The 14,529-nt window shown below is 40.1% G+C and overlaps 2 protein-coding genes and 1 long non-coding RNA gene across 5 annotated transcripts in view; 2 read left to right on the forward strand and 1 right to left on the reverse strand.

Moving 5' to 3' along the window:
* Window positions 1-637: 637 nt before the first annotated feature.
* On the forward strand, window positions 638-2,270 carry LOC113471321. Its single transcript, XM_026830394.1, has 3 exons — window positions 638-646; window positions 1,306-1,437; window positions 2,064-2,270. The coding sequence occupies exons 1-3, from the start codon at window positions 638-640 to the stop codon at window positions 2,268-2,270; spliced, it is 348 nt and encodes a 115-aa protein (XP_026686195.1).
* Window positions 1,673-2,046, forward strand: LOC103518654. Its single transcript, XR_541857.2, has 2 exons — window positions 1,673-1,927; window positions 1,993-2,046. It is a non-coding gene; the product is annotated as an uncharacterized LOC103518654 (long non-coding RNA).
* A 4,877-nt stretch (window positions 2,271-7,147) lies between the features above and the next one.
* Window positions 7,148-14,529, reverse strand: part of LOC103518653 (beta-catenin-like protein 1) — a 15,602-nt gene continuing 8,220 nt past the window's right edge. The window contains exons 5-10 of one of the 3 annotated variants that reach the window (XM_017447891.2): window positions 13,342-13,565; window positions 12,529-12,677; window positions 11,663-11,844; window positions 9,970-10,109; window positions 8,055-8,262; window positions 7,148-7,741 (exon numbers count right to left, since the gene is read on the reverse strand). In XM_017447891.2, the coding sequence (XP_017303380.1) occupies window positions 7,653-7,741; window positions 8,055-8,262; window positions 9,970-10,109; window positions 11,663-11,844; window positions 12,529-12,677; window positions 13,342-13,565 (992 nt within the window). In that variant the 3' untranslated portion in view covers window positions 7,148-7,652. Of the gene's footprint in view, window positions 7,742-8,054; window positions 8,263-9,969; window positions 10,110-10,577; window positions 10,748-10,885; window positions 11,040-11,662; window positions 11,845-12,528; window positions 12,678-13,341; window positions 13,566-14,529 lie in introns of those variants that run through there. The other 2 variants (XM_026830392.1, XM_026830393.1) reach the window with 2 other exon arrangements.

A 14,529-nucleotide genomic window follows, 5' to 3' on the forward strand; every position in this document is an offset into this window, starting at 1 on the left:
ATCTTTTTTTTTTTTTTAAAGAGGTTTGACAGAGGGAACTTTAACTGCTATGGTCTTATCGTCCCGAAATCGAAGAGAGAAGGAAGACAGGATAGGAGAAAGCCAGCCGTTCCGAGAACGAACATTATCCCATCAGGATAAAATCCGCTCCGGGCGGGAATCGAACCCGCGGCCTAGCGCTTACAAGGCAGACGCACTACCAACTAAGCTAACTAGGCTGGCCGTCTCACTCTAATCTTGTGATAAAGATCGATCTGAAAATTTTCCATTATATTTTCACCTCGCCCCACATCCCGCCATACACGTTCCGGTGATCGGACAAACCTCTTTTTCTTTTTCTTCGCCTTTTCCCGTGTTCAGACGGGGTCGGCGTTTTTCGTCAGCCTCTCAATCAGCTCTAGCCAATACGACACATTCAGTGTCGTACTGGCGAACAAGCAATACAAAGAAGTCCAGGAGTGCCTATTGTAGTAGGTATTGTATCCTCTATCTTGGCACCATACTGAGATGCCAAGTTCACAAATCATAAGGTAACTTTAATGCTTGGGCTTAGGTAATTTATAACTATATAGTGTAGTCAATCTGGCAGGTACCTGAGTATCTATACCTACCTATCTACCTATGTCACATCTACATAATGCAATTGGTGACACCAAGAGACCTGGATCTCGGACCGCCAGAGTTAATAGTTATGTAAAAATCAGCGGCGTGCCGTGAGATATTTAAAAGGGGAACCTGTAACTTTATCTTAAACAGGCAAGTTTCCTTCTCGCAAAAATTGGCTTTCTCCTATCCTGGCCGTCGATCGACGAGGTGAATCGTTGTTGTCGGGGCAGTGTGGACAGTTCAGTCGACATTGATCGATTGTCGGTCGGCTATGTGAGGACACACCTTAAGACCTCCCTAGTTACAGTCCCCTCTATCAAACCTCTTGACGTTTGCCTCTCGTAATTCCCACCTTTTCAGCTATGCCTGTCAGGTCTACCTGATAGTTGTGTGTGCTCATCAGGTATCAGTAAGACCTGACAGACGCACCTTTTCAGGTGTACCTATTCTACATGATAGCATGTGTGCTCATCAGGTAGACCTGACAGGTGTAAGTACCTGTCAGGTCTACCTGATAGTGTGTGGCTGGCCTAAGTTTCATTCTCCTTTCTGTTTCAGATGTCACCAATAAGTTTGTGCGTACCTATTCTACATGATAGTATGTGTGCTCATCAGGTAGACCTGACAGGTGGTAAGTACCTGTCAGGTCTACCTGATAGTGTGTGGCTGGCCTAAGTTTCATTCTCCTTTCTGTTTCAGATGTCACCAATAAGTTTGTGCGTCGTGTTGCTGAGTTTGTTCAGTGTTGCACTGAGTCAATGTTTAACTGACAGCGATGTTGAGAAGTCCACCAGCCCTACAGCCCAACATGCAGTTTATACAGGACAGCAGGTAAACTTTGTTGCGCAACGTTGCTTGACTCGTATCGTCATCTAAATCTTTGTTGCTTAAGTAAATAAATAGATCTTGCTTAACTTTAGAGATCCGTCAGGAACTGTTGCACTGTGCATTCAATGTTGTATGGTTTAATATATGTAGCGGATAGCTATTAGGTACATAGGTAATTTATAAATTCGGCGAGTGGATCTTAGCTCTTAGATGCTCCAAGCTCCAAATTACAATGAAAGGGTTAAAGAGTGACCAAGGAGGTATGAAAGGGTTAAATTTTAATCGTATTGTCCAAACTAATTTTGACCAAAAAGGTGTAAAAAGGGGTTAGATTTAGGAAATCGTATTTTGCAAACTGTTTTTGACCACAGAGGTATGAAAGTGTTAAGGAGCCCCCTAACAAGGAGGTGTGAAAGGGTTAAGTGACCAAAGAGGTTGTGCGACCTTTTAGATTTTAATAACTAATTTTGACCAAAAAGATGGCACCAGAAAGGTATGGTCCCTTAGATTTTAATAATTGTTCGAACTAATTTTGACCAAAAAGATGGCACCAGAAAGGTATGAAAGGTATGGTCCCTTAGATTTCAATAATTGTTCGAACTAATTTTGACCTTCTCTCTTATTTCCAGGAGTTCACGTTTGATTTGCTTACTGTTCTCAACAACGCAAACAAGGGGAAGAATGTGTTCGTATCCCCATTCAGCATCTATCAGGCTCTCCTGACCGCCTACTTCATTTCCAATAAGAACACCGAGGCCAACTTGAAACAGGTGCTGCGATTGCCCGCAAACCTGGTAAGTATATTTTCCAAACTGTTTTCGACCACACAGATATGAAAGGATTAAGGAGCCTCCTAACAGCTCTAACAAGGAGGTGTGAAAGGGGTGTGGCCCCTTACATTTTAATCGTATTGTCCAAACTAATTTTGACCAAAAAGACGAAACCAGAGAGGTGTGGAGGGGGTTTGTGTGCCCTTAGATTTTAATCATCATAACGTCTAAAATGTATACCGTCGGACCAAATAGATATGAAAGGGGTAAAGCAACTACTGTCCAAACTCATTTTGATCAAAAAGGTGTGAAAAAGTGATAAACACATTACCGACCAAAGACTTGAGAATGGTTTGAAAGCAAGTTAATTGAAGAGGTGTGAAAGGGGTTTGTGTGCCCTTAGATTTTAAGAATCGTATCTTAGATTTTAATTTCAAAGGATGTGGATGAAAGTCAAAATACGTGGCTATGTTCACGTGCTTTATTTGAAAATTTTCTTTTCTTGCATAATAATTTTCTCTCTCCCTGCTTCTCCTTCTCGTCCTTCTCCTTCTTCACCTGATTTTCCTCCTCCTCCTTTTCTTTACCATTTTTCGTTTTCTCTTCCTCTCTTTTTAGCCCGTCCTTCCTTTTTTTATTACGATAGTAATAAAAATTGAGTTGTTCCTTCACTCTTCCTCCTTTTATCCTTTCGTCGTCTTTTCCCCCCATGCTCTTATAGTTCTCTCTCTCTCTCTCTCTCTCTTTCGCTCTCTCTCTCTCTCTCGCTCTCTCTCTCTCTCTTTCTCTCTCTTTCTCTCTCTGTCACACTCTCGCTCTCTCTGCCTCTCTCTCTCTCTGTCTTCAATATTCTCTTTGTTCTTTTCATCGCCCGTTTTAATTTGCTCTCTCTCTCCCTCCCACTCTTTATTTCCCCGAGTTAATTATTAGTTATCTCTCTCCCTTTGACCTCTTTCCTCTTTCTTTTCCTTCATTCCCTTTTCCATCTCTTTCTCCCAATAATTTCTTATTCATCCGATCTGACCTAGATAAGGGAAAGACAGGGAAAAGTGGGAGAGAGAGGGAGGGAGGAGGGTTAAGGCTAATATGAGGAAAGAGAAGGTGTGAAGGGAGAGAGTAAAGGATGAAGAGAGAGAGAGAAAGAAAAATTGTGTGGGAGTTACAGGAGAAAGAAAAAAGGGAGAGACAGAAGGAGAAAGAGAAAGAAGGACGGAAAGGGAGAAAAAGAAGGAGGGAGAGAAGGAGGAATTGAGAGAGAGAGAGATAAGGAAAGAAAGAGAGAGAGAGGGAGTGAAGAGAGAGAGAGAGAGAGGTGTTTTTTTTTTTTTTGTTAATAAAACATGACTCGACAAATTAAATTATTATTTTTATGTTATAATTAATATTTATGCCCGGGTCTACTGTCATGTTGGGACTATTGGGTCATTGTTGGTCCAGCTACTTGAGCTCTACATTTTAAATTATAGGCGTTTATCCTATGAAGAACTAGGTAGGTATGTCTCAACGCAACTTCTATTTCTAGGCAAAATTCTATGGATGGCACTTTTTCTGAAGTACCAATATTGAGAAAGTATTACCTACTTTTTTTTTTTTTTTTTTTTTTTTTTTTTCCCCCCCCCCTTAACGGGTTCAAAACCCGGGTGTGTCGTCAAAAATGAGGGACACAGGCCAATTTGTCTCAAAATTTGTAAAACATAGGACGTGGTAGTAGCGTTTAACTAATTCACTTTGCCATTTTTCTACATGAAAAAAGTATCACAGAAAACTCACTACAATCTGTAAAATGATTGGATCGTTCGTTGAACTTCCTTAGGACTGCAGTGGCCTGTAGTGTAACCTGAACGAGTGAACGGATAGTGTGAATCGAGCTTTTGTAATTTCAGTGGATGTCCACCATCTAATTATCCTCTCTCTCTCTTTTCTCTATTAGTCCACTCCCTTTCTTCCAATGTCCAACATTGTTTATAATACCATTAAGACCATCCCTAATCATAACCCAGCTCCTACTAATTTCCTCTCCATGCAATATGCAATAACCAAGGCACGTTTTGTCATATCCGAAGTTTGTAACCAATATGGCGCAGTCGAATTTATTTACCCTAATAGATACTTCTATCAAAATAAATGAGCTCCAGGGGCGGCTTTAGGATTCTCTATTTTCAGAATTACCTACCTACACACTCATACCGGTATTTTATCTACGTTTCTGAAAGGAACTTACGATATCGAGTAGGTATATGTCTAAGCACTGCACTAGGCAACTTTGCATTTCAAATTCCGCGATATTTGGACATAACGACTTTCATAATGGTTATGAAATGTTTCTAACATTTTTTTTTTCTTTTAAATAGAAGTGCTATAATTATGGAAAGGGCTTGTCTGGTAAAGAGAAGGGCGTGGGTTCAAATCCCACAGGAGTATGGAATTTTACCCTCAGCATTGTAGTAGAATACTCGTACTGCTTGACTAAAGGGACTCTTTGGTCTCTCTCCCTCTCTCCCTCCCTCTCCATCTCTTTTCAATTAGGTATCTCTCTTGCTCTCCTTATTTACCTCCCTCTCCATCCCTAATGCCCTATTACATTTCTCTATGCACATGTTTATTATCTCCTTCTTCATCTCTCTTTCTCTCTCCAATTTCATTTTCATTTCCTTCATCTCCCTCTCTATCTCTATAATTCCCTATTATATTTCCCAATATGTTTATTATCTCTCTACCACTTTATCCTCCCCTCTCTTTCTCCTTTCTTCCCCTCTCTCCTCCTCTTTTCTATCCCTCCCTCCCCTTCTTATTACATGTATTATGATCAGGATGTTGTCCTACTTTTGCTGGGGTAGCAGGTGTTCAGTTGAACTATCAAATTCTCTCCCTCCCTCCATTTTCCCTGCAATCTCTCTCCCCCTCCCTTCCTCCTCTCTCTCTCCCTCTCTCTCTCTCCCTTCCTCCTCTCTCTCTCTCTTCTTCCCTCGATTTATCTCTATTTTTTTTTCTCTAGCTTTCTTTCTCGTCTGTCCTTGTTTTTCTTTCTCTCGCTCTTTTGTACCTTTCTTTTTTCCTTTTCTCTATATCTTTCTCTTTTCTTATTTTTTTTTCCATTTTCTTTCTTCGTTGTTTGTCCCTCTCTTATTTATATCTCTCTTTGGTAGCTTTTTACTTTTTCTATTCCTAAACATTCTAGTTAGCTTGGAAGGCAGCAAACTCTCTCTTTTCATATTTGTTTTCATTTTCTTTCTTTGTTTGTCCCTCTCTTATTTATATCTCTCTTTGGTAGCTTTTTACTTTTTCTATTCTTAAACATTCTAGTTAGCTTGGAAGGCAGCACGCCTGTCTTATAAGCGCTAGGTTCGATTCCCGCCTCGGGCGAACTTTTTCTTAAACAGACAAGTATTTTTTTTTTTTTTTTTCTTCGTAGAACAAATTTTCCTCCTTCTGTTGATCCACCCTGTTTATGCCTTTTTAATTATTATCTAATCTTTCATGAATTGAATCATTACATCCCATGTTATGAAACTTTACGGAAAATCTAAACTTCACTGAAGCAGTAATGGAGTGATTACGAGATTTTTTTAAAATGAGAAGATAGAGGGGGAAAGGAGAGAAACAGGGAGCTAGGATGAAGAAGAGAAAGAGGAAGAGAAAGAGAGGAGAGAGAGAGAAAGAGAGAGAGAGACAGACAGAGAGAAGATCTTTAGGAAGAGAAAGAGGGAGGGAGAGAGAGACAGACAGACAGAGAGAAGAGAGAAAGAGGGAGGAAGAGAAAGAGGGAGAGAGGGAGAGAGAGAGAGAAAGAAAGGAGAGAGAGAGACAGAGACAGACAGAGAGAAGAGAGAAAGAGGGAGGAAGAGAAAGAGGGAGAGAGAGAGAAAGAAAGGAGAGAGAGAGACAGAGACAGACAGAGAGAAGATCTTTAGGAAGAGAAAGAGGGAGGGAGAGAGAGAGAGACAGACAGAGAGAAGAGAGAAAGAGGGAGAAAGAGAAAGAGGGAGAGAGAGAGAAAGAAAGGAGAGAGAGAGACAGAGAGAAGAGAGAAAGAGGGAGAGAAAGAGAGGAGAGAGAGAGAAAGAGAGAGAGAGACAGACAGAGAGAAGATCTTTAGGAAGAGAAAGAGGGAGGGAGAGAGAGACAGACAGACAGAGAGAAGAGAGAAAGAGGGAGGAAGAGAAAGAGGGAGAGAGGGAGAGAAAGAAAGGAGAGAGAGAGAGAAAGAAAGGAGAGAGAGAGACAGAGACAGACAGAGAGAAGATCTTTAGGAAGAGAAAGAGGGAGGGAGAGAGAGGGATAAGGAGCCTCCTAACAGCTCTAACAAGGAGGTGTGAAAAGGGGTGTGGCCCCTTACATTTTAATCGTATTGTCCAAACTAATTTTAACCAAAAAGACGAAACCAGAGAGGTGTGGAGGGGGTTTGTGTGCCCTTAGATTTTAATCATCATAACGTCTAAAAATATATACCGTCGGACCAAATAGATATGGAAGGTGTAAAGCAACTACTGTCCAAACTAATTTTGATCAAAAAGGTGTGAAAAAATGATAAACACATTACCGATTAAAGACTTGAGAATGGTTTGAAAGAAAGTTGATTGAAGAGGTGTGAAAGGGGTTTGTGTGCCCTTAGATTTTAAGAATCGTATCTTAGATTTTAATTTCAAAGGATGAGTGAAAGGATTAAAGCGTCAACCAAAGAGGTATGAAAGGAGTTTATGTGCCTTCAGGCTAAAAATAATAAGAGTACAAAAAATTGAGAGCAAAATGCTCTATGCGCTTAGCTTTCCGCTCCACCCAGTTTTTAGCCTTAGATTTTAATAATCGACGAGTTTTCCCCAAATATTGACGAAAGAGAAAGATTTCATCGAAAGCCCCTTCCACGACCAAAGAAAGTGGTTGTTACTAGGGTTCGAACCCAGGATGTCAAGCCCACCTGTTTAACACAAGAACAATAACACCACTCTAATTTTACATTAATATGTTATTCAAATCATATATTGTGTAAATGCCTATGTATTTTGTAAATAAAAGTATTTTTATATTAACGAGTTCACACACATTGCTTCTTGATTTTATTTGTGAATAGGTTCGATCAAGAAATGGCATTAATTTTTTCACATACATTCCAACATTCTTTCTTCTTTGCCCAATCCCGTATACAGACGAGGTCAGCGTTTTTTCATCAGCCTCTCAATCAGCCCTTGGGTGATGCTTTTAATCTGAGATTTGTTTTTGGCTACCAAAATTTTACGAATGGTCTACACAAACGCTGGAGTTGACAATAAGTTTCATACCATATAAAGAAGTTCAGGTAGTTATTTACAACTTTCGTTCACTAGTCCACTATTTACAACTTGTCCATTTGTCCAATAATTTAGAACTTATCCGCTAAATTAAGTATGTGTTCCACTAAGTTAGAACGTATCTGCTAAGTAGAGGATGTGTTCCACCAAGTTGTCCACTGATTTAGAACTTGTCCACTAAGTTAAGGATGTGTTCCTGTTCCAAATCTCTCCAGTCCGTATCACCCACATCTCCCAAGTTACCAGCGTATTCTGAAATCAAATGAAAACAGCCTAGTTAGCTTCGGATCCACAAAAAATATAAAGAGGTTCTCAGCTTCTTCTTCTTCTTCTTCTTCTTTATTATTATTATTTTTTTATGAGGCTTGACCACAAAAGGTAGAAACACAGTACTATCACGTCATGTCAGCTTATGTCAAGCCAGAAAGATGTAGTTCAAAGTTTTCCCATAAAAATGTAGGTCATCTCGTTCAGGACAGCTTCACTATTAACAAGTTACGTGAGATCACGTGACGTGATATTAATGTGTTCCTACCTCAAGTCACCAAGGCACATCATCACTAACCTCTCATAACATGGCGTATAGTTTTCAAGGACCCCCCTCGCAGGTTGATAATCTGGAGTACTCTCTGCTTAATAGTGGCAGCCCCAGCAGCACAAGTTTCCACTATGATATAATCCACCAGTTGCAGAGTGAACAGACCAGCTTCCAATCTTCGCAGATAATTCTCATCTTCGTCTTCATCTCGCTGCTCCTTATCCGCTTCATCCACCTGAAGAGAATATTAGAATACGAAGAAACATGGAAGATTAGAATAAGAAGAAACTTGGAAGATTAGAATAAGAAACTTGAAAGATTAGAAGAAGAAGAAACTTGGAAGAATAGAATAATAATTATTAGAAATCTTCGTCACAAGTTTCCAATATAATCCACCAGTTGTAGAGTGAACAGACCAGCTTCTAATCTTCGCGTCCGCTTCATCCACCTGAAGAGAATATTAGAATACGAAGAAACTTGGAAGATTAGAATATGAAGAAACTTGGAAGAGAATAAGAAACTTGAAAGATTAGAATATGAAGAAACTTGGAAGAGAATAAGAAACTTGGAAGATTAGAATATGAAGAAACTTGGAAGAGAATAAGAAACTTGAAAGATTAGAAGAAGAAGAAACTTGGAAGATTAGAATAATAATTATTAGAAATCTTCGTCACAAGTTTCCAATATAATCCACCAGTTGTAGAGTGAACAGACCAGCTTCTAATCTTCGCAGATAGTTCTCATCTTCGTCTTCATCTCGCTGCTCTTTGTCCGCTTCATCCACCTGAAGAAAAGATTAGAATAAGAAGAAACTTGGAAGATTAGAATGAGAAGAAACTTGGAATAAGAAGAAACTTGGAAGATTAGAATAAGAAACTTGGAAGTTTAGAATAAGAAGAAACTTGGAAGTTTAGAATAAGAAGAACCTTGGAAGTTTAGAATAAGAAGAAACTTGGAAGTTTAGAATAAGAAGAAACTTGGAAGTTTAGAATAAGAAGAAACTTGGAAGATTGGAATAAGAAAAAAATTGGAAGATTGGAATAAGAAGAAACTTGGAAGTTTAGAATAAGAAGAAACTTGGAAGTTTAGAATAAGAAGAAACTTGGAAGTTTAGAATAAGAAGAAACTTGGAAGTTTAGAATAAGAAGAACCTTGGAAGTTTAAAATAAGAAGAAACTTGGAAGTTTAGAATAAGAAGAAACTTGGAAGTTTAGAATAAGAAGAAACTTTGAAGTTTAGAATAAGAAGAAACTTGGAAGATTAGAATAAAAAGAAACTTGGAACATTAGAAGAAGAAGAAACTTCATCTCCATCATCTCGCTGCTCTTTGTCCGCTTCATCCACCTGAAGAAAAGATTAGAATAAGGAGAAACTTGGAAGATTGGAATAAGAAGAAACTTGGAAGATTAAAATGAGAAGAAACTTGGAAGATTAGAATAAGAAGAAACTTGGAAGATTAGAATAAGAAGAAACTTGGAAGATTAGAATAAGAAGAAACTTGGAAGATTAGAATGAGAAGAAACTTGGAAGATTATAATAAGAAGAAACTTTGAAGTTTAGAATAAGAAGAAACTTGGAAGATTAGAATAAAAAAAAACTTTGAAGTTTAGAATAAGAAGAAACTTGGAAGATTAGAATAAGCTTCTTAGTGCCGTCAATTGAATACATTTTTCTTATGGTCACGACGTTTCGTTATTCACCAGTAACACGTATAAAGCTGTATCCACACATAGTCGACGGTCGTCGATCGACAAGGTGAATCTATACTGTCGAGGCAGTGTGTACGTATCCGTCGACATCGATCGATGGTCATCGACTATGTGTGGACGGACACTGCTTAACTTCTGGTCATTCAAGGGGTTAATTGTTGGATACTGAAAATAAATAAATAATAATTTTATGCATTTATTCAAAATTATTCTGAAATCGGATAGATTCTTACCTTGCTTAAATATTTGAAGTGCAGCTCCAGCAGTCGATCAACCTTCTCGTGATCATTCTCTGTGAACTTGCTCAGTAAACGTTGTCTCTGCGGTCCGCTACAGTTGCGCAACATGTTGGCTATGATTGACACCACATGCTCTGAAATCACTTGAACACATTTTTCTTATGGTCACGACGTTTCCTTATTCATCAGTAACACTTATAAAGCTGTATCCACACATAGTCGACGACCGTCGATCGACGAGGTGAATCTATACTGTCGAGGCAGTGTGGACGTGTCAGTCGACACCGATCGATGGTCATCGACTATGTGTGGACGGACACTGCTTAACTTCTGGGCATTCAAGGGGTTAAGTAATTGTTGGATAGTGAAAATAAATAAATAATAATTTTATGCATTTATTCAAAATTATTCTGAAATCGGATAGATTCTTACCTTGCTTAAATATTTGAAGTGCAGCTCCAGCAGTCGATCAACCTTCTCGTGATCATTCTCTGTGAACTTGCTCAGTAAACGTTGTCTCTGCGGTCCGCTACAGTTGCGCAACATGTTGGCTTTGATTGACACCACATGCTCTGCAACATAAAATATTAATAGGAGGGTTAACCAGTAGACGTTGTCTCTGAGGTCCGCTACAGTTGCGCAACATGTTGACTATGATTGACACCACATGCTCTGCAACATAAAATATTAATAGGAGGGTTAACGAGTAGACGTTGTCTCTGAGGTCCGCTACAGTTGCGCAACATGTTGGCTATGATTGACACCACATGCTCTGAAACATACAATATTAATAGGAGGGTTAACCAGTAGACGTCTCTGAGGTCCGCTACAGTTGCGCAACATGTTGGCTTTGATTGACACCACATGCTCTGAAACATACGATATTATTAGGGGTTTTTTAGACGTTGTCTCTGCGGTCCGCTACAGTTGCGCAACATGTTGGCTTTGATTGACACCACATGCTCTGCAACATAAAATATTAATAGGAGGGTTAACCAGTAGACGTTGTCTCTGAGGTCCGCTACAGTTGCGCAACATGTTGGCTTTGATTGACACCACATGCTCTGAAACATACGATATTATTAGGGGTTTTTTTTGAGGTTTGATAGAGGGAACTGTAACTGCCAAGGTCTAATCGTCCCGAAATCTAAGAAGGAAGACAGGATAGGAAAAAGCCAGCCGTTCCGAGAACGAACACTATCCATTCAGGATAAAATCCGCCCCGGATTAGAATCGAACCCGCGACCTATTGAGGTTTGACAGAGGGAACTGTAACTGCCAAGGTCTTATCGTCCCGAAATCTAAGAAGGAAGAAAGGATAGGAAAAAGCCAGCCGTTCCGAGAACGAACACTATCCATTCAGGATAAAATCCGCCCCGGATTAGAATCGAACCCGCGACCTAGCGCTTACAAGGCAGACGCGCTACCAAATCTAACTTTACCTAGCGGTGATAGCAAGTTGAATGCACTGGTTCCCAATGGATTGGGGTCAAGTGGATTGGAACACATCACATGCCTTCAGACACCCTCAATTCGTAAGAGGTATAGGTTTACCTTGCCTTTAGGATCAATTTAATTTGAAGAAACCATTTACTGATGAAAATTTGTAATGAAATATTGAAATTTAGCAACGTTAAGTGAAGTCAAGCAACGTTTCGCGTGGTAAGTATCCGGATGGGTGACTCACCTTCGTGCTCTTCGACGGTGATGATTTTCCGCCGGTTTTTCTTCGGTGTCTTCATAAACAGAGGGAAGATGGTTCTCAGGCCGAGGATGTCCACAAATTTGTTGGCGTTATCCTTGCCACTGGGGCCACAAATAGCGTGGTCCAGAACCTTGAGCGAGCCATTCCTGCTCACTTTCCGCTCCCTGGAAAAATAAGTAGAGTAGAAAAAAAATACTTATATAGGTATCTTGTAAGAGACTGAAAAGTCCCTTAACTCCAGCAGTCTAAACAGGGTTTTGTGTATTTTATGAGTTTAACAACATGATAAAATACATAATATTTACAACAAAAGACCTTAGGTAAGTATTTTCGGAGATATCGGCATTTTCCCAAAGGCTTGCAGAGCTACTACCTTCAAGTAGCTGAGGAAGCACAAAGATGATCCCCAGGGACTTTTAGAATAGAAAACTGCCGAAATGAGACTGAAAAGTCCCTTTACTCCCGAAGTCTGAACAAGGTCTTATGTGATAGCGCATGAAACTGCCAAGGTCTGATAGCGCTTACAAAGCAGGTGCGCTACCTTCCAAGCTAACTAGACTGATTATTAGAAACACACTACTATCAAGTCACGTGATCTCATGGGGAGCCAGAAAGATGTAGTTCATAGTATTGTGGGTAATTTCGTTCAGGCCCTCACGAGACGTGAGGGCAGTGTGGCTATCATGGACAAAATTGCCTACCTTCAATATCATGGGAAAACTTTGAATTACATCTTTCTGACTCCCCATGAGACGTGACATGATAGTAGTCTGTTTCTACTTTTTTTTGCTTCATAAAAAAGGAGCAAAATAGCACTAATGGGAAAATATAGGGTGTTTCAGAGTTACCTCAACATGAGATTCATCAACTGGAGACCTTCTCCCTTAAGGAATCGCTCCTTATTCTCTTCCAACATCAGACAGGAGCACAGGGTGTCAAACAAGTTCTCCATCATTTCCTGTTCTTCCGGGGTGTTTGGATCGTGCCTCTTGTAATACTGAAAGACAACAAAGGTAGCCTAGTTAGCACCTTGTAAGCGCTAGATTGAGGGTTCGATTTCCGCCTGGAGTTAATCGCCTTAGTTGAAAATCGGACCTGATTGATTGAAATAGTTTGATTGATTTTTAACAATAATACATATAAGTATACAGTAAATATAGAACCTCCCTAAGACTACAGAAACTTCTGGGAGGTTTTTTTCTCTACAGGTTCCACATATTCTGGGAGGTGATCAAATAGGTGTTCCTCGTAGCCCTTCAGGTCCTGCATCAACCCTCAGAAGCGTTGTACAGTCGTTCGCAGGATACCCTGTCTAATTTGTAGATAAGTTTGATTGGTCTCGGCGAGCAAGCTTAGTTACTTTAGAGAGCAGCGCGTCTGCCTGGCAAGTGATAGATCGCGGGTTCGATTTCGGCGGGAAATCATCACCGTCGAGGAGCATGAAGTTGCTTAGCTTCAGTAGTCCATTGGGCAATGATGTATTTAAGGTGCTGGCTAAAGTTATATGTGCCAGCCTAGTTAGCTTGGTTGGCAGCGCGTCTGCTTGATAATTGCTAGATGGCGGGTTCGATTCCCGCCCGGGGCGAACTTTATCCTAAACCCATACCGTTCGTTCTTGGAACGACTGGCTTCCTCCTATCCTTTGTTTTTCCCTAACTTACCGCTAATTGTTGCAGGAGTATATCGATCCCATCCAAATCGCCCAGTAGTTTCCGATTCTCGTTGTTCTTCTGACACAGGATGGACAGAATTTCACTCGTATACAGCTTGTTGCCATCGAACGGTATCTTGGCTTTGAGTCTCTTCAGGGACCACTGGATGATGCCTTGCTTGCCAATGTCGTGGATCACGTCCGGTTTGAGCTCGCAGAGGTTCTCGAAAATCCCTGGAATCAAGAAGAAAGAAGTTGTTGTCATTGTAGCAGATTCAGCTGTAACCAAATGGTAATGCCAGAAGAGAGTAGAGATAACTTTTTGTATCTGCCATACACCAGGGTGATGGTCTCTAGCCATGTGTAATTGGCTCGTCCTGAACCGCAGACAAACATCGCATCGTGAGGACTTTGAAAGTAAAAATCCCTGGAATCAAGAAGAAAGAAGTTGTTGTTGTTGTTGTAGCAGCTTCAGCTGTAACCAAATGGTAATGGCAGAAGAGAGTAAAGATAACTTTTTGTATCTGCCATACCATACACCAGGGTGATGGTCTCTAGCCATGTGTAATTGGCTCGTCCTGAACCGCAGACAAACATCGCATCGTGAGGACTTTGAAAGTGGAGAACCCTTTGAAGACTGACAGCTAGCTAGGCTGGTTAGGGTTAGCTGTTCTCCTCCCTGTTTATAGTCCCACAGCTAGGCACTAGTCTACTCACTGTTTAACATCCTATATCCCGCCTTTTCGGGAACGAACCTTATGTTTTTAGGATAAAGTCTGCCCTGGGTGGGAATCAAAAACGCCACCTTCCGAGCTAACTAGGCTGGATCTTGTTACAATTAAAATTCCTTCTATTGTGGCTATTTTCTTTATTATTAAATAATAAATATGTTTATATTAGACATCCTAGGTTATAAAGTTATGAAATAGCCAGCCTGGTTAGCTTAGTTGGTAGTGCGTCTGCCTTGTAAATCTGCTCTTCAACATGGTGACGATATGCATCTGTATTACAATATGACCTCATTCACCATCAAAGGCAGGTAATATAAATCCCCACATGTTTTTTTTTTTTTTTCCCCAAGGGTTTAATGCTACATACGTACCCACCTATCCTTCTTTAAAAATAAAATAAAATAAAATAAACTGCTTTATGTTGCAAAAAATATGCCCAAGTTTTTTTTTTTTTTTTTTTTGATAGG

This window comes from Diaphorina citri, unplaced genomic scaffold (genome assembly GCF_000475195.1).
Source record: "Diaphorina citri unplaced genomic scaffold, Diaci psyllid genome assembly version 1.1 scaffold2290, whole genome shotgun sequence".
NCBI classification, from domain to species: domain Eukaryota; kingdom Metazoa; phylum Arthropoda; class Insecta; order Hemiptera; family Psyllidae; genus Diaphorina; species Diaphorina citri.